Source organism: Hylaeus anthracinus, unplaced genomic scaffold (assembly GCF_026225885.1).
Source record: "Hylaeus anthracinus isolate JK02 unplaced genomic scaffold, UHH_iyHylAnth1.0_haploid 5, whole genome shotgun sequence".
NCBI lineage: Eukaryota > Metazoa > Arthropoda > Insecta > Hymenoptera > Colletidae > Hylaeus > Hylaeus anthracinus.
This window is the reverse complement of record NW_026535322.1, coordinates 1,689,601-1,713,695: the sequence shown is the minus strand read 5'-3', so window position 1 is coordinate 1,713,695 and position 24,095 is coordinate 1,689,601. Positions and strand designations below refer to the sequence as shown.

General features: G+C 47.6%; 1 protein-coding gene across 3 annotated transcripts in view; it reads left to right on the top strand.

Moving 5' to 3' along the window:
• Positions 1–24,095, top strand: part of LOC128895924 (protein vein) — a 224,301-nt gene that overhangs the window by 173,295 nt on the left and 26,911 nt on the right. For all 3 annotated transcript variants that reach the window (XM_054158937.1, XM_054158936.1, XM_054158938.1), the window contains one exon: positions 8,825–8,933. In XM_054158937.1, coding sequence (XP_054014912.1) covers positions 8,825–8,933 — 109 coding nt within the window. Of the gene's footprint in view, positions 1–8,824; positions 8,934–24,095 lie in introns of those variants that run through there.

Here is a 24,095-nt window from a genome sequence, read left to right as displayed (position 1 = left end):
GTAAGAAAAATCTGTAAAAGCAGTTGGCGATTAGTAGCGTCGCTCGTACAGTTTCGATCGTCGAAGGCCTCTGTTAGCGCTTTAAACGAAAGATCCCGAAAAAGTCGTAGGCGAACTAGGACCTAACACCTCCGGCGGAATCGCGACGTCCCAGCACGAGAGATAGGGATAATTGCGAATCGATTCGCGCGAGAGGACAAGCGCGCGGCAGCTTCGCAGCCGTCGACATCGCGCTTGTCAGAGTGAATTAACTCGGACGCATTATCTTCATCCAGAGGGTACGGGCGAAGCTAATGAAAGACAAACAACTGTCCCAAGCCGGCCGCTCGCGCGGAGGCTTTGTTTGCCGCCGAAGAAAGAGAAAAACGGAAGCGACGAGATCGTGCGGGCTGCCAGCGGCGTATCCGCGTCCAGCCGCCTGGATGTCGCCGTCAGCTCGTTCTCCAGGCGTAAATCGCCGTACAGACGATGCGCCGTTATCGCAACCTGCCCGCATATCAACGTCCAGCCGACGTTCACGCGCGGTTTTGCGCGAAAATTCGAGTGCTAGAATGCGCGGAACAAAGGAAGAGATCGTTGTTTCGTCGATACACTGGAACTTTCTAAAAAGACAGCACCAGAAGCGACGCGTAACGATCACTGAATACGCGAACGGAGATCGCCAACGACAAAATCTTTTGTTCCCTCGCACTTTGTCGACGAATAAATTGGAAACGCGATCGTTTTGGCGCAGCACGTCCGCTTACGGCAGGCAAGAAAACAAAGGGAAATGCACGGGCACGACTTGAAACTCGGGGAGAACCTGTCGATACGCGCTTCACGAACAGGCCGAGGGGGGAACTGGTAAATAAAAATTCATGGTGGATCGGCGCGTCGAGAGTCGAAGAAATACGATACCCAGCCAGCGGAGAAACGCGTTTCGGTGGAAAGAAAAGGGGGTGGACGTATCCTGAAACAGTTTTATGCTCCTCTTAGAGGGATCGGCCTCGCCGATCCGCGCCCTTTAATCTTTCGCTTTTCGCGGGGTCGAAGGTGTAAATCGCTGGCTCTGTTCTGGGCAAGCGGCGGGACTTAAAATTGCTGGCGAGGTTGGAGAGCAGGGTGATAACGTAGCGCTCCGTTGAATTCGAAATTCCAGCCGGAGAATCGACGGTTTTGCCGGGAATGGTCTCAGGAAGAGCTTGTAGCAAACGTTTTATGGGTCAGAATGTGTTAAGACGTTCAAAGGGCTGGGTTTATGGTTGCAGGCGACCGAGGAGCGCTTTCGGAGGATCATCCTCCGAGAGGTGGATGAATAGTTCCATATTCGAGTGTCACCGGACTGATTTAGCTAGGGATTACGACCCTGGAAGTTGCTCCATTGTCACGGACTTTGTAGGATTCTGGCGAGCACCGGCTCTTCTAGATTCTCGCTGCTTCATTCTCGATAGCGATTGATGCCTCGTAAACCCGTGGCTTAGGAGTTGCTTTTGATGACCTTGCCAGATACGCGACCTTTCCGAGATGTTTCTACGTCTCAGTTTGTCACCCCTGAAGCAGGTGTAGGCAGGACGTTAGCTAAGGTCAGCAGTATCGTGGTCTTATTGAATCCCGCGCCACTAATACGATCGAATAGGCGCGGAGGACGGCTGGAGAATAATCCAAACCGAATCGCTCGCTCTCATGAACGTTCGCGCGAGTATTGCTCCGGTCGTTCGCGAATTTCATATCTGGCAGACGTGCCCGTTTTATGGGCTGCCGCGTGCGTCTTTGCAGGCTCTTATAAACCAAAGTGTCCTCGAAAATTTCTCTCGATGCGATATTCGCGCAGAGAGGGTACGAGGTGAAACGTTAACTGTCTCCGTGCAATGGCGTCGTGATGTTAAAGTGACTCCGCGAGGGGTCGTTGCCAAATAAGCGAGGCTCCGTTGAGGATCCGACCAACATCCAGCGAAAGAAAAAACGAATTAAGTAAGACGAGCTTGGCTCGTTGTAGACCTCTTTCGTGATTTCACAGTTTTCTTTTAAAAAGTATCGGGTACCACTAGGTAGATTACAAGTCTTTATTCCTCGCTTTTCCGCGGCCAGGCCACCAACTCGGGTATCTTATTAAAACTTGTTGAGCCGGGCTCTCGCAGACTGTCTTGATTAACCAGAAAAATTTAGTTTGACCCTAAATATTGAAGTTGGTTTCGTTGCGAATCCTCCGAACGTCCTTTCCTAGTTCAGAGGCTCGAAGCCGAAGTTGTCCAATTTGTCCCGTGCTAAAACGAAGCGTATTAATTTGTATTCCGTGCGTGAAAATGATATCGCGGTGTTTCGAACCGGTTGCGTTAAACTCGGACAGTCGGGCGGTCGGTTGAATGAAACTCGAGGGAAGTTAAATAGCAGATAAAAATTCCAAGCCGTGGAATTATGAAACGCTCGGTGGAAAGCGAAGGGCGACATCGAGGGGCCAGGCTTGGCGCTCGACTGGTTATTTCCGTTGATGGAAAGTTCTCCCGTCGAAACTCTTGGTCGTTACTCTTTGCAGCGAAAATCCTCTTTGCGCTCGTTCCATCCTCGAGAGAGCACGGGCCTCGAAAAGAGTCGCGTGCGACGTCCTAGACGAGCGATGACCTTATCCGCAAGTTCGCTTCGCGAGACGGGCGATACGTCTCCCATAAAAGTTTAACGAAGGTGACGAGGGTGCTCCATCCGCCTCGAGCTCCGACCCAATACGCCTCGTGATTTAGTAATGGTCAGGGGACGTATAAACGCGGTGGCTTCGGGTTGTCACAACGCTGACGAAATCAGCGACCCCTGTCTCATGCATGTCCCATTGTCAACGAGGTCAGGGTTGGCATCGCTAGAAACGTATTCCTAATATTTGCGCATACAGAGTGAGGCAGGTAAAATGTTACATAACGATGATACCTAAATTATCGTGGAAAAGACATCAATCATCGTTATTGGCGCCCTTCGCAAGCTATCGTCGACGTATGACACATCTCCGTCGCAATCAGCCCCGTTTCCGAGTTAAAATCACTCGTCTGGGTCATCGAATCGCTGGGTTCTTCCGCTTGTTTGACTTCTATCGACAACAGAAACGTCAACGTGAAAAGATAATTTCAGTCCTTCGATGCTCGTCGAAGACGTCTCGTAAAAGTCAACTCTCGAAGCAACGGAACAACTGGCACGACTCTCTCTGTCTCTCTCTCTCTCTCTCACACACACACATACACACACACGTCGTATGTATATTCGCGAAAGGAAGTTCCCGGGCTTGTCTGTTTCCCTCTTTCCGTCGCCCTCCATCCGGGGAACTCTTCCTTTTGCAAGGTTTGCGGGATCTATTCAATTTACTTTTTCTGGCAGCAGGAAGGAATCTGCTTCAACAAAGGGAAAGAGCGTACGGGTTGCTTCGCGAGGGGGATGGTGACCGTTGCAGGGGCGGTAGGAGTGGCTGGCCGTGGGAGAAAAACTGCAGGCAGAGGGGAGAGAGAATTTCGCTCGGTAAAGAACACGTGGAGAACCGTCGACGGTGCTTAAAGCTCCGAGGGTCCTTTGAAACTTTACAATTTCATTCTTCCAGACGTGGACGAGCGCGAAGATTCCTCGCGGCTCTCGTGTCCGGATTTTTATCTTACCTCTCTCATTCGTTCGTCTCCTCTCTCCGAGGCTGCGACGACTTTTTTTCGCTGGCGTCTCAAAGGATACCAGACGCGGTCACGTAAACCCGAAATGATTTCACCCCTCGGCTTGGACACCGTGCGAAACGTCGAGTTTTAAATCCATTTAGATGCCCGTTGTTGCTGGTATTAGTCGAATACCCTCGGAGCACACCAAGGGTGGAAAAGTCATCGAGGAAGGAACAAAGGAGACTCGGTTCGTGCTTTGATCGAAAGAAAAGTTGCGAAAGCAGCTGGTCTCGAGCGACGAAAGTCCGCGTGAACATCGAGATCGGAGCTAATGAACTAAGCTACTCGAGGTTTTTGCACCGTGGTTTCTCAGATGACTAAAAATAATTACGAGTATTAAATTTAAGAACATCAGGACATATGTTTGTAGTACTACAAACGGTGTCTAACAACTGGTTATTAGTGGAGAATGGAGAGACAAGCCCTTTCCATTTTTATATTTCATCGAGGCAAGTACTTGGAGTCCTCGTTCTAACTTTAGTCTCGAGCAGTTTTAAAAAGTTTTGCTCTTGGGTCCTTTCTTTCTGGGAAAGTCTATCGCCATCGACAACACCAGAGGACGGATCCGGATAAATCTAACAACAATACGTGGAAGAAAATCACAGTGGGTATTATAGCGCCAGCGTAAATTGTCCGAATCTGGTGTGCATCGACTAGATTGGCCTCACCGCTAATAACAACCGTATCGGACACCGGCAGTATGTCTTATATAAACTTCCCAACGAGGTCAGCGCACGATCGGAACGGGACATTTGGAAAAGCAAATGGACCAACCGAGCCGCAGGATACTCGCGAACGGATATATTAGGGCAATTATATCCGAGTTAATTACGTACCGGATCCGGGTCCGCGACTATTTTCGAACACTGTCGATGCGAATTAGGGTTGGCTGAAAGCTCGCGCATTTACTCTTCCGAACGTTTCATCCGACAGCCTCTCCGAACCCTCCCCGAAGTCGCGTGCTTACGCTTCGTTGAAAGTAAAAATATAACTCTACTTAATTGATGACTGGCGTTGAAGTTTTAATATCGTCGAATCGCTGCCGCGAGCCAGAAGCGTACAAGTGTACAGAAGTATACGCAATGTCGCAACGGTACGAAGTGTAATTGGACCAACGATTCTGGACGAGAATCGGTCCCATAAATTCAGCCTCGCGAATTTTTCGAGGGACATGTCGCGGTTCCGGCTGTACCGCAACCGAGGCAGATTAAAAGTTTCGCCATTTGGACGGCTTCCGGCGCGAGGCTGCTCGAGTGTTCGCTGCAATTTTCGGAGCACGCTCGAAGAACGAGGAACTGGCGTTTCATAGCTGAAATACGAGCACGCTGGAGAAAGAATTCATGCGCGTTCCGCTTAATTAGCCTGCGCATGGGCGATCAAGTTAGCGTGGAGTAACCCTGTAATAAATTTTTTAAACAAATTCTCTTACCATCGAACGCGATGCATCGCGGGGAAAAAGGGGAACGATCCGTGCCATTAAGGGATTAGTTCTAATTGGAAAACTGTAATATTTATGGTTCGTTAAGCATTTATCGGGGTGGATTTATACGGTCGACTCCTGATTGATACATTGCCGGTCCTCGGATACAAAACACCGTGTAGAATTCCATGAAAAATACCAAAAAAATTCTGGACACGCGCGTGTGATCGAGGGACGACAGTGGACTAAAAAAAATCAGGTAAAGTGCAGCGAGGGCTTTCAAATAGCGGACATCGATGTCCAAAAAAAAAGGAACTGCCAGGCGTAAAACCGTAAACACGTCGAAAAAGCGCGACGTATCAGCATGTTGGATCACGAAACACCTGGCTGGCGCTATCTAAACGCACCCGCGACACCGATTCGTGCTACATCGACAGAGATAATGGTGTCCCGAACAACGTTACGCGCGTCAAAAGCGGCCTACGTTAAAACTGTTTGTCGTCGAGGATGCTTTACGGGCGATTTCCCGTCGCTAACGAGTCCATCGTTGAAATTCGAGTGGATGTGGCGACCGAAAGACCTTGCGTGTTCATATTCAGTTTCGAACGGTGTCTTGCGTACTGTGAGTGAATTTACACAGCGTTGACGACGACGAACGCGATACGCGTGCAACCGAGTACGATTGGGCGGAACATGTCTGACCATCGTTGACTGTTTCTACTTACGTTCGTGATGGGCAGCATTGACGATGCTGCGGTACTACAAGGATGAATCAAACGATTCCACTCAACGAATAGAGCACAGGAAAGTCGTCGAAATACAGAGAATATCATCGTCGATCTTCGTAAACCCTGGCCAAAGTAGAATCAGCGAGTAGTGGTCAGACACGTCCGTAAAGATGTGTTCAATCGCGCACAGCCCGAGAAACTTTGAAATTCAATTATTCCACATTATTTTACACGTCCGATGCATATTTTCTTTCCGATTACTTGGATTCATTCTCGCAGTATTCCTAAACTGATCGAGTTTCTTGGACGTTTCGCGAAACCTTTCCCGTTGCGAATAGGTTGAAATTTGCTCGTGCAGACTTTACGTTACAGGGTATCGCTGGCTGCCGAACGATATTGAAATCGAAGGAGCTATTTTGCGCGAGATTTCGGAATACAAACTAGCTCGCAACACGCGCATACGCGGGACATTTCGTCTGATACGCTCTCCACCGCATTCTGGGGCGAGAAGTTTCCCTCGGCGGGTGAATTCTCATCGAATCACGGACGCACGCTGTTTAAGCAGAGGCTGGAAAACGTATTCGAGTCGATGTAGCCGCGATTCAAACTCGATTCTCGCTCTCATCTAAACTTTTACCCGTACTTCTTTACGCCCCTGTTAACCCTGTTTTGCTCAAGGCGAACTTTCGTATTCCGCGATATTGCCGCGCCGTGTTTCGTCGCGTGATAAAAGAAACCCCGTGGAAGGAGATCAAACTTTCGCGATTCGCCGGCGCCTTCGAAAAACAACGGGGCACCAACAATGGCAGCACTCGATTACGGTGAAATTCGCGGCGCGTCGGCTCCGACGCGATCCCGTGACGCGGAAACTGCTTTTGCACGTTGTACGAAATAGAACTCTGCGAGGGAAATGTTCCGCAGTCTGGGAACGGGAAAAAGGAAACAGCTGTCAATTTCTGAGGACAATTGCCGACCCTTGCCAACGGAATACGCGATGAATTTTTAAATCGTGTCTAATCACTACTGGATACTTCCACTTTTAGTGGAGAGATATATTAGTCGTAAAGTATTACTAGGAAAATTAGGTACGTCACGTGTACAAATATTTTATGAATAATTTATTCAAAATTAGGGCAACGGGAATATTTTCACAGCTGTGACTACATTAATTCTTTTTACATCGTAATTATCCTCAAAGAAACACGCGTTCAAAGCAAATTAGACCGAGCCCGTGTTACTAATTTAAAAATTGCACGCGGTTGCAATATTTTTCACGGTGCATAATTTATTTATTTTATTCGAAACATTCCCTTACTCGATAGTATATCCTGCGTCTTTCCTCGAAGCGCAGGACCCTGAAATTTTTATCTCGCGCGAGCACGAGACAACGATGAATCCCGTAAGAGCAATTCGCGTAGCAGACTTGGCAGAATGAACGGGAGAGAGAGGGTAGCCGGAAACGATGGTCTCCGTGCGCGTGTGCATAGTATTAAAAATCGTACAAAGCGAAAGCGACTCCAGCCGCCATAGTAATAGAGGAGCAGAAGCGAAACGTCTGGCGGAGTGCGTTCACGCTCGCGATGAGCCTAGGAGCGCGTACACCATTATTATAGTCGGATTAGTACTCGACCATCCGGTCGGGCAGGTATTACCGAGCGCAGTTCCAACTTCGAAAACCTCTCGAGCAGCCCTGGCTTTATCCTCTCCTAGCTTTTTCAAACCACCCTGCTTCCCCTTGCACCGCTTCACTACCATCCACAGCGTTTCTTCTCGTTAACTCTCTAACGAGCTGAAGACATTTCGCGGTTAGAGCGCTCCTCTTTTTCCTTTCTTCGTTCCCTCGAGACTGAAATGGAAACGGAACGAAGAAACGAGGGTATCGGAATTATAATTTCACCCGGACGTGTCTGGTCTTCGACGCCCCCGACCCCTATTTAGCAACGAAAACTCCCTGAAAGTCTGCTCTCGGATCTCGCGGTCGTTCGCTGAAAACCTCGCCCAAGGATTATAGTTGTAACGAACGCTGTTCGAACGAGGGTGACATCTTTTGCCCTGCGAGTCTCTCAGCTTCCCAATCTTTGGTCCGCAGAATTCTAAGCGCGATATTAGAGCGTTTTCCTAGCAGATGCGCATCGCGAAATGATTAATCGATGTTTACCACGCAGCCAGCACGAGATAATGGCACGGTTCATAATGCGTTACTGCTTGAACAACGGCGAGCGACATTGAGGAATTACGGGTGCTGTACGAGGCGTACCACGGTAAAATTTACACGATGCTTCGCGAGTTCGTCGCGAGATATCGCACCCTCTGCGCGCCCTCCGAGAGAATTATTCGCCCCTGGGTTACGTCGGTTGTTATGCATATCGTTTCAACTGACTCGTACTCGCGACATTTTCGTTCATTCTTCGTCTTAGAGATAATTTAGAGATAACTGTTCCTGACGTCGCGTCGCGCTACATCATCCGTACCCTTCTACTTATTTTAGTCCTTGTCTTCTCGACCCCCATACAAATAGAAGCGAATGAAAAATGGTGAAATTAGCATCGAAGAAAGTTTTTCGTGACTTCCAACCACCGGTTGTCGATTCGATTCGCGATGGCCTCGTTAAAATCGGAAGGACGTTGAGAGAAAGGCACGATGCGGAACGAGAGGGAGCGGCGAACCTTGAGACCGGGACGTTTTAAGCTGTTCATAAATCCAACGATTCCTCGCGTTCTCGCGGGGCTCCCTTCTTAGCAGCCGTTCCCCATTTACATACCAAAGACTAATCCGCGCGCTGGAACTCGATTGAAATGAAAATGCACGGCCTCGCCTCGAAATCCGGCTGCCGCGGGAGAAAATGATATTCTCGCGGGGCGAACAAAGCTTGAACGGTGGTGGGCGCGAGGGAGAAAGGCTCGGAACTCGCTGCCAAAGGGAACAGAGGGTGGGAAGACGGAGAGGTTGCGTAGAGTATAATTATGCGCATATAGTTTCCCGAACGCTGACGAATGTTTTTCTTTGGTTTGTTGCAGCGACGGCGGCGTGGCCGAGGCAGGAGCAGCCATGCCCGATAACGGGAGACTTCTGCATGAACGGTGGTACCTGCCTGTTCTTCGAGACCGTCGGTGAACCAGCATGCAGGTGAGCGATCGTCCATTTTACGTACGTAGGTACGTACGTACGTTTTTCGATCGTACGTAGACAAGAATTTATAACACCTTAAATCTTTAACAAGTTCAATTAGTCGTGTATTTAGCCTACACAGCCTTACATTAAAATCTAAAAAAAAAAAAAAAAACACGATGAAGACGTCAATCGCATCACGAATATTCCCACCGCGAAGCTTGGCAATGACTCGCGAAGTCGGCACGAGGATACGTCGCGTGGCGTGTCGCGGGAGGCGACATTTTCGTATGAAAGCTTCGCGCTTCCTGTTAAAATAATGAGCGTCTAAAAAGGACGGGTTCGCATCCGTCGCCTGGAGATAGTTCCGCCGGCGAGTTCTCACGACGTAGGCGGTTACACCCACCCCTTGCGAGTGGGAGCTTTTGTGCGTGTTCCACGAGTTCGCTTACACGGTGCGACGATAAAGTTCACGGACAGAGCAAATTTCAAACAAAAAAAAAAAGCTCCAATGGCTGTTCGAAAAACGTCGCGATAAATGGCATCGAGCAAACAACGTCAAACGAATCTACGTTTTCCTTTCCATGAGCGAGGAAACATATTTTTTTTTTGCACAAAAGCTGTCGGCCCGCGTTATCGACAGCGCTCCATCGGTCCAGGAACTTTACGGCCACACTGTGTATATAGGCCAGGGTTATACGGAAGCGTCTCACCGGAGAAATGGAAAAAAATGCGGCTCGAGAGGTCGCCGGCGCGAGAAGCACCGGAGATATTAGAGGGTGAACTTTATTCTTCCTTTTTCCGCAGCCTCATTTTCGCTCCTTCGCGTCCTTCCTTCCTTCCTTCCGGCCCAGGGAATCCCTGGCAGAAAGGAAACGCCGCTCGTTCCGCTTTAATATTCCGCTTTTTATCTGCATTATCTGGCCCGAGCTGGCGTTATCGTCGCGCGTCAGCTATTCGCCCCTGTCGAATTACCTTCCACCCCAACCCACGAATTCCACCTGTCCTATATTCCCCGACGGAAATTCGCGTTTCAAATATTTCGTCGATTCGTCCCGATGATACGCGCGCACGGCCACGCGTGTCACATATTTCTCCTGTCAGGGAACTCCGTCGCGACCGTTTATCTCTCAATTACGCGCCAACTGGCCCGTACGACGAAAGGAATTCGAAATTGCACGTCGCGTCGGAAAATCGTGCTTTACGCGCTCAAAGGCCGGCATTTTGTTAAACCGTAGAAGCTTTCAACATGACTGAAAACATGGTCGTGTTACATAAATGTAAGCCGGGTTTGCCACTGACGTAATATTACAGTCGGTCTCATAAATATTTGTGCTGGCACCTCCTGTCCTCGCTGCTAGAGAAAACGATTCTATCTCATCGCGTTCCCGTGTTGGTAAATTGTACGAACCATCCGCAAGAATTTTCTTAAAATCGCACTTTGTTTTCCATCGCGTTCCAAACGAGCGACTTTAACATTCGTCGGGAAAGTGTGATCCACGCGTGGTCCATTTGTATCGAAGGTTACTCAGAGGATGGGAAGACGTCTTTCCGTTCCCGATAACCCAGCGTTTGACTCTCCCGTGGCAAATGACTCTTCTGGAATCACAGGTTGCACAGGTTGGGTCGGGAATTGAATGGATGGAAGAACGCGGGATGAAGTGTCTCGAGCGGCGAGATTTACGAGCGTTTCGCAACGAAAGCTTTGCATTCGCCGTGTATTTTGGTGAAGTGCCGCGATGCTGCAAGAGGGATCGTCGGTGATTGGAGGGGGTGGCGGTTAGAGAGGGTGGCGGCGGCCACGATGGGACCCAGCTGCGATAAACTGGATGCTCGATTCACGTCGCGACACCGATTCGCGTCGAATCTACGCGCGCTGGAATTTCGTGGCGCGACCCTTTCAACTGGGTCAACCTCCCCTCGAGTCTTTCACTTCCCGGTCTGCTATCGAATACAGTAGAAGTATCGTTGTCGGTCGATATTTGACCTTTGCGGATTTCTACGTTTCTTGGTGCGTTTCACAAAGTCCAAAAATGCAAGAAAACCTTTCTACGTTAAACAGGATGCGGATCGTTGACAACGTTTGACGAAGGATCGAGAAGATATCGACCCAAGGGACACCGCTTTTTCCTTCGTGCTCTTTTCTACAATTCCAACGAGGTGTTATAGCGAGTTTATCGGGATCACGCTCGCGTGGAGGAAATTTATTCCGTGTAGAAGACGAGCCACTGGAAATCCATAAATCGAGGATTCACGGAGATACAGGGGTCCGTGATTTATTATGAACAACGAAAAGAAATAGTTCCAGAGACCCAGGAAAAGAGGATCCGCTTCCGTTGCCATTTATTAGCGACGCGGCTCGAGTAGCGATGAGCCTCGCGTATCGCCAGCCAATTCGGCTCGATACGTTTATCTTGCGTGGAGACACGAGTTCAAACGACAGGGGAATTCTTCGCGTCAAGCACAGTTAACTGTGTGCGGTCGTAAGCCGGGATTATTCCGCCGCGCTGACTAATACTGTTTACGCTGCTATAGACTCCAGAATTACGAGCTTGTGCATATAATATGGAAAACGTGTTCTACTTTTAATCGAGCAGTTAAGAACGGAAGGCACTCAACTTTGGAAATATAGAAATAAATCTAGAGACTACCGTTTCACCGTTCTAAGTGCAGCTATCGAAAACCCCTCTGCGCCTTTCCAACCTACGAGAATTAACATAGTCGCCAATTGCCGTTTCCTTATCGAAGGCAATTCACTCGACGATGGTTGAGAATGCACGCACAACGCCACCAGGCGCGATACCCTTCGGGGTCACTTGAAACCATAACTCGAGCGGGACACGCGACTCGACAATGCCACCCCAACGCTCATTTGTCCATTGTCCATTCTTCTGGTTACCCTTTTATCCTTTTTCCCTCTCAATCCTTGTTCCAGCAGGGCCGACCTGATTCCTCGATAAAGCCAATAAACCCTCGTCAACCGGTGGCAGTGTGGTGTTCGTCGGGGTCCTGCCGTAGACCGCAGCGTTTCCCTTTGCTCTTCGGCCTCTTTTCCATCCCTTATCCCGAGCCCTCCCTAGGGTCACCTTTATCCGTGGATCGGTTCTTCCCCCGAATTTATTTAACGAGTGGCTAATCAACGTCAAAGTGCACCGACAAAAAGATCACCGTTGTCGGACCATTTTACCCTTTTTCGGGATCTCGCCCATCCCTCGCGTTTCTAGTTGATCTCGCTTCGTCCACTTTTGCCAATTTTTGTAGGCTTCACGCGTAAGGTAATCGTTTTATATCGTGTATCGCCGTGTTCGACAAACCTTTGTCTATATTCCCGCCGGTGCGGGAAACAAACATTCGCGTTTTGAACAGGTTTCGGCTTCGGAACGAAAATATTTAAAACTATTACTTTTGATTTCTTCATGTTTTGTTTACGATTTCATTTCTGGCGGTCACTGGATCGGATACATGCGATATTCCACCGAATGTAACATGCAACGGGCTACAAGAGGGGACTCGTGCATCTCGTAGATCATGGTTAAAGAACTAACTCGGTTGGCTTCCCAAAGTATGGCGTATCTAGCGTCCTAACATACACACCGCTTTGTTGAAAATTTTTGCTAGAAAGTTTCACTAGTTATACCGAAGGAAGGCAAAACTTTTTTAATTAGAACGAGAAATTTAATTTTGTCGAGAAGCCATAAAATCCAAATGGGAGGGTTGGATTTTTGAACGAAGTGGACGAATTCCAGTCGAGAAGCGTAAAACTAGCACGTCGTAAAAACTGCACTTCACTTTGGCTTGAAAGAAATTCTTTATGAAATCCAGCGAGAAACGAAGAAAGCGATTGGACCGTGTTTGGAATTTCTTCCTTCTATTCCGGGGGCGAAGCCTCTTCTTCGTTCGATCGACGATCGAATCGCTCCAGGAAGGAAGTCCAGCCTCGGTTTCCAGGAACGGGGATGGTGGTGGCCGAGAGCCACGGAGGAATATGCGATCTAAGCAGTAAATAACCGAAATTGCAGACGAAGGTGGCTGCTCTAATTCCTACCACGGTCAAACAGTTTGATTAGCAGACTTTGCAGTTTGCTAGGCTGACCGGAATTAATGTAATCGAATACAAGTTAGATAAATAAACGAGAAAGAACGACATACACGGGAGAACCACAGAAAATGAAACGCAAGAGAAATGGCGGGTAAGGTGTTTCGTTTAATGGATGGCGGGGAGAAGGAATCAACGGCGTCGAGACAGCGTCGAGGGATTGAAACGGAGAAAGACGGAGGGTAAGTGGTCGAGAGGTCAGCGGAGGTGGCGTATCCGGGCTAGCTCCACGAAATCGGCAACAAACATTCCGCGAAACCTTCTCTAACCTCTTCCAATCTCGTCTGCTGACCCGACCACCGGGCTAGGTGTTAGCCGAAAAGAGGTTAACAAGAAACGAAACTCAATTTCGGTTGGCTTGGTATATCTCTGTCTCGCGAGGTGGGCGAAGAGAGCATCGCGTACCGATTCGCAGTCGTTTGTTTCAATATATTCGGCCGGTATCGCTTCGATCGGCAGCCAAGTGGTTTCGACGTTCCTGAAATTGTGAACGTCGAAACGTGACTGATCTTCCAACGATTATCCGCCACGCGAGAATCGAAGCAGACACAGACACGAGCACTCCAAGGCGAGAAAAAGTGCCGAGCCACGGAAAAAATTCGTCGAGACAGGTTTGCATGCGAGAGAAGCCTAAGGCAATCGACGAACGCTTCCGGCCAGGCGCGCGTTTTCGTTACTTATTACGGATTTTTCGCGTGACGTCGATGGAAGCGTCGCGTATCCGGCAGGACGCTGTTGTTTCGCATTACGTTAATCCGACGTGTTTATAAAGCATCTCTCGTCATCGCGCCGGGGTCGTCGGGCCTCGACGTCGAAAAAATTCTTCGAAAAACGCGGAACTTGCAGCGAAATGTTATTTAAAAATATTTCAGGAGCGACGAAGGAAAAAGAGAACGACGCTCCTTCGCTGAGTGCCGCGAACACCTTAACGAAACTCGAATTCCGCTTGGCGCAGACAGAAAAATACCATGCGTTCGAATTAAAGGTTCCGTTTGAACTTCGCGTGAGCGTTAAATTAAAACCGATGAAAGCGTCGTAACGTTTGCCGTTGGAATGCTTTTCCCTTTGCCACGAATTCTGAAAGCCCAGGGTGAAAAATGGGGATGAACGTTAATAAAGACGATGGAAATATCGAAGCCCTCTTTAGGCAAACTTTCGAGAAAAAAAAGAAATTCAGGTCTGGTCTGTTGCCTCGCGGTGACGTAATCCCTTAATCGTGCGTGCGCAATCCACGCGTTTCGTGTTCCGCGCCCTCGATGGGAGCTGGTAACGGCTTCGCGATTGTTCCGCGCGCGGTGTTACGGTCCCCGTCGGTTCGTAAACAGGTCGCGTCTGCGTACAGCTGAAGCGTTGTATGTATTTGTCAGCCCGGGAGCAAGGGCAATTCGGCGGCGCGTTTATCGGTACCGCGTACGGTTCTCCTCCGTTAAATTACGGGGAGGCGTTGCATTGTAAATAGGGAGGGTTGAAAGGGTTGGCGGCGACGGATGGTTTCCCAGACCCGACGTTTTCGAGGCGTTCTCGCGAGCAGTCGATTACGAAGAGTCTCGTGCGTTAAGGGGGACACCTATAGGCTCGAAATAAATACAGAGAAGTACTTGTTTTATCGAAGATTCGCTCCTGAGTTGCCTAACATATTGTTGACCGAAAATTTTACACAGAAGCGACTTCATCACCGACCATTACTTTGTAATGGAATATGATATAAACTACTGAGTGATATAAACCTAAATACTGAGAAAAGTATATTCTATTCTATTGTTAAAAAAGAATAAAAAAACCGACAGAACTAAACACATCAATTCACGCTAGAGTAATTTCTCAGAGTAATCGTCCACCGAAAATAATTGACCAAGGAGTTTGGTCGCAAACGAATCGCGATACCAGACTTGAATTTCTAGCAATAATTCGTTTCTAAATTGCGCACGTTCCTGACAACGACTCGTTTTATCGTCAAACAAACCAGAACCCTGCCTTAAGCGTGTTCTCGTCGACGGAAGCGACGAGTTTCGCGGTTCTGCGTGCGGCGACGCGGTCTTGCAACGTCGTGGGACTATACGCGGCTCCCGTGCGAGAATGTGGACGCCCGATCGTTTCCTGGGCTGTAAACCGTCTGCGGGCGACACGTTGAATTTAGTCGGCACTGAGTGCACCCGAATAGACAATAAGCTAGCGGTTTCCCCGGTGCTCCTGGGAAAATTGCTGCAACGCGCCCATATCGTATTTTCGCTGCTTTAGTTGATCGCGGGAGACCAGGTATTTCGAGTCGAATGCTGCTAGGAAGACTGGTAGCGAGAAGAAGTTTAATCGTCTCGGTTGTTCTTCTCCTTTCAAAACTTTTTGTCGTCACGTTACGCACAGGTAATATTATCAAGATTCATAAGAGATACAGAAACAGCGTTAAATTTCAAAATGTCTCTGATGACACGCATCGTAGAATCGTAGCACAGGTTACGCCGAAGGCTTAATGGAATCCCTCATCGCCGCATGGACCAATTATCCCTCCGCGTTCGACGTTAAAATAATTTCCCTTTCTCGTTATTGGAAACGCTAATGCTCTCTGTCGGGTAAATTAAAAATATTAATGACGATAATAACAATAATAATAGGCACCCTGGGCGAGCACGAGGCGAGGATGTAACGCCGCCAGACGCGATAATTATGAAAATTTTATATTCGCACACGAGTGCGAGACCGCCTCGAACATCCCTGGTTCGTGGTTTTCCATTGCTATCGCCGCCACGCATCGAACGTATAAATATTATTCTCGTGACATGGTCCCACAGCCACGAGAAACTCCGCACCGCGTAGAAAACGCACCGGGGCTTCGTCGTGAAATCGAGCTTTCGTGTTCCCGAGCCGACATAAATTTCTCTTACGTTCCAGATATAAAAAATATTACCGTCCGCAAAGGAACGCGGGTTTATAGTCGCGGGAACAAAGACGACGGATTCGTAAAGCTGCGGAAATTCTGATTTAGTTTCTGAAACGGTTCTCCCCTCGTCTCGAAGACGCTCGAGTACGAAACCTCTCTACTTTGGTATAAACGTCGGAACTTGATCATTTCCAAGGACAATTTTCCAAGGACAATTCTCGAGAGTACGTGGAATATTGCGTTAGGTGCATTACAACGGAATTGTTGCTTGTCAACATTTATTGCTGGGCAAACGTAATATCGGTTTGTCTAGAATTGATCTGATTTATTTGAAAATGTTATCGTCATCCAGATGGCATAAGTGCACCAAACTGAAAATAGTTGCATCGACGGCCAAAAACTGAATGGTTTTCGAGCCAGCTCGCAGAAACCCTGACCACGCAGAAACGCGTTTCTTTGTGCTTGTTTGAGGACGAACCTCGTTAAACGTGAATCGAGTCCCTCGTGAAAGCTTAAACGGCTAGTGGTCGGGGCTCCAGGGTACTCTCGTGCAACCTAATAATTCATCCTGAGCGCCTCTACGCGGTACCTACGGGTTAAGGGTAGCGACGTACATTCGGTCCTCTCTGTTCTCGAGTAATTTAGCTGTGCAAAGGTTCGGACGTCGAGAATCTCGCCAGACCAGACGGTTTGAACGAATCGAAGAAGCTTCAGAGTTTTGAAAACGAACGTTCGCGGACAAGGTTCTCCGCAAACGAAGACGACAATCCTCTCTCCAAACTTTGGATAGTCGACTTTTCAACGGGTACACCATCCCTGTGTCCTCAACGGGTCCTGTAATTGCAAATTAAAAGTCTTCGAAAGGCAATCATCAAAATAGACTACGACTGTTCCAGAAGCAAAGAGACCGCGTTTGCGGAAACTTTTCTATATTAAATTTTAATTAACCTAAGTGGCACTCTCGAAAGTAGTTACATTGAGACGCAATCGCCGCACAGTGTGATATTTCAGCGATCTAGGAACGAACAAACAAAAGAATTGAACAAATGATACTGCTGCTAGCGTTCGCTTGGTCTAGTTTGATGGAGCTTTAATGTTTCAGAAAGTGCACGTTTAGTCGCGAAGCGAGTCTTTTCGATCTTTGCGCCGTGGGATCGTCGAAAGGCGCGGTTCCGTGGGTCCAAAGGGTAGCTTATGAATGGATAATTAATCCACGAAAGCCACCTAAAATCTACCCGCCCGCCGCGGTACACTGTACGTATTATTCAACCAGCGCCGCTCCGCTCTCTGATAATGATTTATTTAGCCCCGGCGCCGCCATGTGCAAATACGAAGGAGAACATTACCCTCGCTGGTAGGCGTATCCTTTTCAAAGGGATACGTGGATTATCTCAGGAATTCTTAACGAGCACTCGCAGCCGACACTTTCGCCACGGCAAAGCTTTGCGAAAACTGGACTCATCAGGGATCATGCGAGAGAGGAATATCGAATTTCCCTTTCCGACGTTCTTTTGTTACAGGAATGAGATTACTCGATTGCTTCCGAAGTATTCGATCGCTTGGAATAACTCTTTCAATTGTGTATTCGAATATCACCTTTTCCTACGCTCTGTTTTCTTTCACCACCTTGCTCGATAAAAGAAAAGTAGGGACTCGAAATAAAAATAACCGAACATACCGAATGATATTTTCTCCTCGGAGAAATTATGGAACCTATTGTGTGAAAAATCATTGCAAACCGGTCCGTAGCCATCCACGAGACAGGGTTAAAAATCGCCCACGAACACGAGACATACCGTAACTTAACGTAGCGGTAGAAGAGTAGATTTTTCTGTAGCGGAAATAACCGGGAGAACATTAATATCGACAGAGAGGGAAAGAGAGAGAGAGAGAGAGAATTGGAGCGAGCTTGGCGTGATCCGTGCGTATTTTTTAAAAGTCAACGACGTAGCGCCAGGCCGTAAAAAAATTTTGCGTTTTAATGTGCGAGCACCGGACCGGTTAATGAAGACTGTAACCTGAATGCAAATAGCTGACCGACAACTGTTTAGCAATGTATATGGATGAGTATGGAAGTTTGCTTTGCCTGGCATGAATATGGAGATGATAGTTTAATTATATGTCACGTGTTCGCGTGATGTTCGGCTATTCGGGCCGCAAAGGGACGTCCTGCAGCAATTCGAACGCTCGCGGCGCGTCGTGCTTTTATTAATTTCGTCCCGTTCAACGGATTCGACGATTAACGGAATATGGGCGCGGCTCGAACGTTGATCGAATTCCAGAGATGAGCGACATTCTTGACCAAATTCGAGGAACGTAAAATAACAATAATTCGTACAACATATCCGCAATAATTTCGCCGTTCACTGGCATTTTTACGGATTGCAAATCGAACGTTAAGAATACCTTTACGCAAAATAGTAGAACAAATCGATAGTAATGGACTTTGTAGACCAATTCTAGAAAAAAAAAAGAACAATCGAAACGTTAAAGTCTATGAAACGAATACTCCGAAGAAGAAAATTTCGACGCGTGTCGACGACACCTTTTCGAGAATCGGCTTTGCGAGAACTCATGGGAAGGAGGGGTGGGGGGGGATGGGGGATACGGAAAATCGGTACGAAGAACGCGGTGACAGCAGTCGAGAAACGTGCAACCAATACGATAATGCGTTTTGACACGTAAAACTCCGGCAAATCGGTGCTCGCGCGTTTCCACGACGAACAGGATGACAAAAATATACGTCGCGACGTGTAGAAGTTGCGATGAGGGGGAAGAATCGTCGGAAGGGACGGTGGAGGGGGTTGACGACGACGACGACGACGACGACGACAACGAAGGGGAGTTACGCCCCTGTCTGAACGTGTCTTCTCGCGAAGACAAAATAGAGACCCCCCTTTCCCTCAACCCCTCCTACATCGTCATTCTCTTTCTTTCCTCTCTTCGCGCGTCGAGACGAGTCGCGCGCGTCGACGTTTCTGCTTTCGTGCGAAATCTTTCTCTCGGGCGCTGCTTTTTCCGAGCGCGCGGGCACGCTAGACGAGACAGTGCCGTTCACGGTGTCAAAACTACGCCGAAGGATTTGCTCGTCTCGAGAAAATACACGAATAAAGTGTCTCGTCTGTCTCGAGTCGCGCCATCTTCAACGGTTTGCTTTCCTCCCTCCTTCTTTCGCTCCCTCTGAACTGGATAGAGTTTTATTTCGATCGACGGCGTATTGGATGCACCGAGAGCGATTCTGTCTCAATTTAGTCGCGCGGAGAGTCGAGATCTCGACGCCTGGAGAGCCTTCGAGGAACTCTTCGCGCTTTAAAGATTTCGAAAAATGAAATTTCTTTCTCGAGTCTCACCGCGAATCGCTTTCCTTCGAATCCTACGTTTAATTTTGTTTAATTAAAAGTAAGAGATATTTCAGAGCAAGATGAAAGCGCTGCGTTATTACGCGATATCGATTTCTCTGCTGAGGTGGAAAATGAATAACGTAATGACACGGACAAAATTAAAGCAACGGCCCGAGGGGGAGTCGTCGATGATTTTGACCAAGCGCATTTGCATGGAAAATGAACGTCGCGGAGTTGAACCTGGGAACGTGCACTACCCTGCTATTATGTTTTGAACGAAAGAGAAACACGAGGCGTTGATGGGACCATGTTACGTCCCTGCGACGCGTTTTCGCGAAGACAAAATAAAAGTTTGGCCTCCTCTGTTCGTCGTTCGCGCGGAAGCTCGGATCAAGCTTTTTTTCTCGCGACGCAGAAACGCGGCAGACAAGACGGTACCATGGCCACGGCTAGCCAAAACATTCGAGTCTTGATCGTGAGCCAAAAATCTCATCGCACCGGCAAAAAGATACACCTGGCTCCCATGGCGGAGCCATGGACCAAGGAGAAGGAGACCGATTCTATTTTTCTCGATCCCGTTGCCGTCTCGCCGCCTCCCTCTCCAACCTATTCTGGGTTCATCGTTGTTGCGAGTCTGTGGCAGACAACGAGACAATTTTATTCGCATAATAAATACCGCCGCGTACAGCAATTTACTCGCGACGTTTATTCGAGCAGGCAGTGCCATTTTTATTTGTTCATCGTGACACGTTCGATTCTATAGGTCGAGTTCCAATTTTTATTTAATCAGCGACGATCGAGTAAATTATTTTTTTACCGCGATTCTAAAATTATTTCTAATACAGTTATCTTAAAATAGTACGCGAATAAATGAGAACACCGACGGTGCGATGCATTTTAATTTTAGTGACAATTTTCAGCGTTTAGCGAACTCAGCAATTATTCGTATTATTAATAATTATTAATTATTAAATTATTATTATTAATAATTATGCAGACTGAAGTAATTACATTAATTATCTTAAACTTGGATCTTGTTATTAAGTTACGAACATAACTGATGTTCCACTCGTTAATAAATAAAGAGGAACCCTGTTATTCGTTGGTGGTCGTTCCGGTTGAAAAATGCGGCCAATGACAGAACGTTACTAATCCGTCGGATTATCGTCGAACGATCGCTTTCTTCGCGCTTGATTTATGCTGGCGTGCGGGCCACTAAAGGTAGATTTACACCCGGTGAAGTTTAAAAGCTCCCCGCTACGTCGGAAGCACTGTCTCCCAGGGGTAGATTGTATCGATGTGAAATTACTCCAACTCTCTGTTCTACTACCCTCGGCCTGACGATGCTTTCACGTGTTACTTACATGTCAAATGAATTTAGCACCTCGTGAGAAATGTTCGGCTTTTTGCTTTACGTAATATCGTTACTTTAAATAATATCGTTAGAAGACCAGTAACTCTAATAAAATTTCATTATATTATATCCTTTTCAGCTAACTACTATTTGTATAAATTTTTCATTACGTACGCGACCAAACCGTGAAATAAGATATTTAACGAAATGTCGAAATTAATTCTACGTCTATGGGGGGGAACGAAATGTGCGCTCGCATTGCGAATAACGTACGGTTTTGCGGTGCCGATGCGCGCAGATATTAATAAGCAAATTGAAATCAAAAAATAATATTCGTACGCTTTTAGCGAGGAGAGGGCAGCGTCGACGTTTCCTTTATCAGATTTCATTTCGACGTTTGTGAAAGGCAGCTCGAAAGGAAAACGCCATATCCATGAGCTCGAAATCGTTTTCATTCGTTCGTAGGAGAAGGGTGGATGGGGCGGGAGTGGCGTCGACGCGATAGAATATCCGGCCGTTTCGCCTTTTATTAGGTCCGCCAGATTTGTTTCGTCTGGCTCGCGATCCTTTTTGCCTCCCCCGCCACAGCAACTGTCCCCGATAGTCGGTGGTAATTCGACCATAAATTTCGCATCGTAGGATCACACAAATATATATTCGCGTCTCCGACCACCCTTGCCCGTAAAGGGGGTCGCGAAGTCTCTATTTCTATTTCGTTCGGCGACATCTTCCTTTCCGCTTTGCGTTACTCTCTGTCGCTTCCATAAAAATATATTACATATACATGTACATGTATCATTTGATTCGGATAAATTCCTTCAACAAACCTAAATCCTATAATCGTACAAAATACTCAAATACTATCGCACCGTATTCGATCACAGGAGTAGCGTTCTCCTTTAAAAATGTTTAATCTTTAAAAAAATATTACGGCCGTAGATAGTGGCTCGGAGAAATTAAAATGGGAGTACCATATTTGAATAACAAAATTTCGAACACGCCCGTGGGCCATAAATCACCCGAAAGAGATATTCGTATAACCGCTTTTCGTTTGTACGTCTCGGTTCCTCCATGATCCGAATAGATTCGAAAGTTCGATCGAACGAAATCGTAAACTTGCCGGAATTTATATTTCCACTTTATTTATAATTTATCTGTGCCTGATGAGAATTTATTAGTTCGCGGGGCACATCATCGCGCTATTAGATCTCCCGATGATATATTCGTTCGGTGACCGATTGCTTTCGGAACTCGGTGGCAAGAAAAATTTTGTACAAAAACTCGGATAGGAGAAGACGGAAGCAAATGAACAAGGGAGAGGGTAGGGGGTGGATTCCATAGCGGGAAAGGGCAAAACGCCTCGAATCGTCTCGCTTCGCCAGGCGGCAACTTAATTAATTAAGGTGAATCGCTACCGGATTGTTCGCGCGTCTCGCACTCGGCGTGGTGACTAATGGCCCCACTGATTAATACCTTACCCAGATGTTACGCAACGGCGTAAACATTAAGACTACGGCCCACGCTCGCCGATTGAATTATCACGGACAAGCTGCCGAAGTATTAAACTGTACCGACCCCTGCGCTCGGCAGGCCGCGTGTCCCGGATCGGCTTTGAATAACAAGTCTCCCATCGGTTATGAATTATGCATACGCTGGCAAATCTAAAACAGATTGGAAAGAGATTCCCGGCAATCGATATCGAACGCCCCGTGGAAGGAAACAACAGTTGGATTAGTTATTAAATGCTAATTCGACGAACGGAGAATCCGGGAAGGTGGTCGCGCCTGCCAACAGTTGTACGGCGGAGCTTTTCATCTAGACATATAGTGGTTTCAGGTCTTAAAGCATCGCATTTCTAACGTTTTCTATCCCCTCTCGCATCCTCTTAAGTGAATTTTAAAATCCGCGGGTAGTTGCGAAGGAGAACGAAAGGTGAAGCACGACGATGATTAATTCAATTCCTTGGAAAATGGCGAAAAGAGGAGTCTTCTCGGAGTCTACTCGCGAGCTCGTATAACAACGATATGTACACATTCTAAATCCGGTGACAGGTTCCGCCCTCGACGGAGGATACCCAAACTTTTTGCGTCGATTACCGTTTATTGGCACATCTTGCGAACCGGTTGCTGGCGAAAAGCGTGCTTGCGTCGGACAGCTCTATTTCCTTAAGCGACGGTTCGAGGTAGTTACAGGGGTGGAAATGTCACGCAGCCCCGTGGCGGGGGTGGTCCCCTACCCGATCTCGACTCAACTTCCGTCTGTACGTGTGTTGGCCACATATGTCACCGAAACTAACTTTTCCAACCTCACTCGTTCGTTTCGCCCTATATAGCTTTCCTTGTCCATTTTACTTCGGTGCTAGACCCGCCACCGTTCTTGCTAGGTCAACGTTTCCACTCAGAAAAGTTATCTCCTCCGTATTATTGATAAAACAGAGACCCTTGTTTACCAATCACTGGAAGTGTTGCAAAATTCCGTTAATCGTCGCTGATACGGCGGACAGATTCGATTTCTAGTCGCGTTCAATTGCTGAAATTTTTAACGACGTTTCGTAGAGTATCGACACCCTCCTCCCCTTGTACCTGCGAGTCATTACGAGAGCACACGACGACGAGCACGTCGAAAGTATCGACTAACTATCCAACGAATCAACTCGTCGATGGTGAAAACCGAGCTTGTAGCTACACCAGGATGATATCAACTTGGCAATGTCGATACACGAATAAGTAGCCTATACTTTCCTTCGATACACGAAGAGTAACTAAAGAAATATCTTACGAACGAAAAAATCCACGTTGTTCGGAGGTTTAATCGCGCCTGGTTAAAGGCTCGACCTGAAAAGGTTTCAGGGGTGGAACGGCTCTGGCAGCAACCCCAATAATCGGTGAGAACAGAGCTTCTTTATTTCCTTGTATTCCAACGAAACGAAATACCGACGCGGAAATTGTATGCGCGAAACGAGAGAATAGTAGCGTTTAATGGCGATTTTAATATCACGTTACGGGGGTATGAAATTGACCGGAATCGATATCGAGCCGTACACGCAAGCCGGCCATTGATCCGGGGGAACGAATAATAATGAGAGAGATTCGATATGCGGCCACGTTCGTGGGTAATAAACGGAAACTTAATCAAACGACTCGTCGTGCCGACCAATCCGATTGAAGTGCTTTTCTATGTAGCGCACGGCCGCCGATTTTTCAGCGCGGATTTCCGCAGAGTTTCGATCAGTCACCACCGACTACTCGGAGTAATTAATCGATTTCCTGGCACAGCCTACGGTTCACCACCTTCCACTTCCGAATAGAAATATTACGAGATATGTAACAGAGGCAAAGATAACTTCTTTCTTGTCAACGCCCTAGCAAGAGAACTTTCCGATTTCTTGTCACGCGAGAAATTGTCAACGAACGGGTTACCTTCACCTTGGATCGTACATTTAGTCCGAAACGAGCGAACAGTTCGCCAATTTGTTTCGTAAATATTGCGCAGCCTCTAGTAAATGAAACCGTTA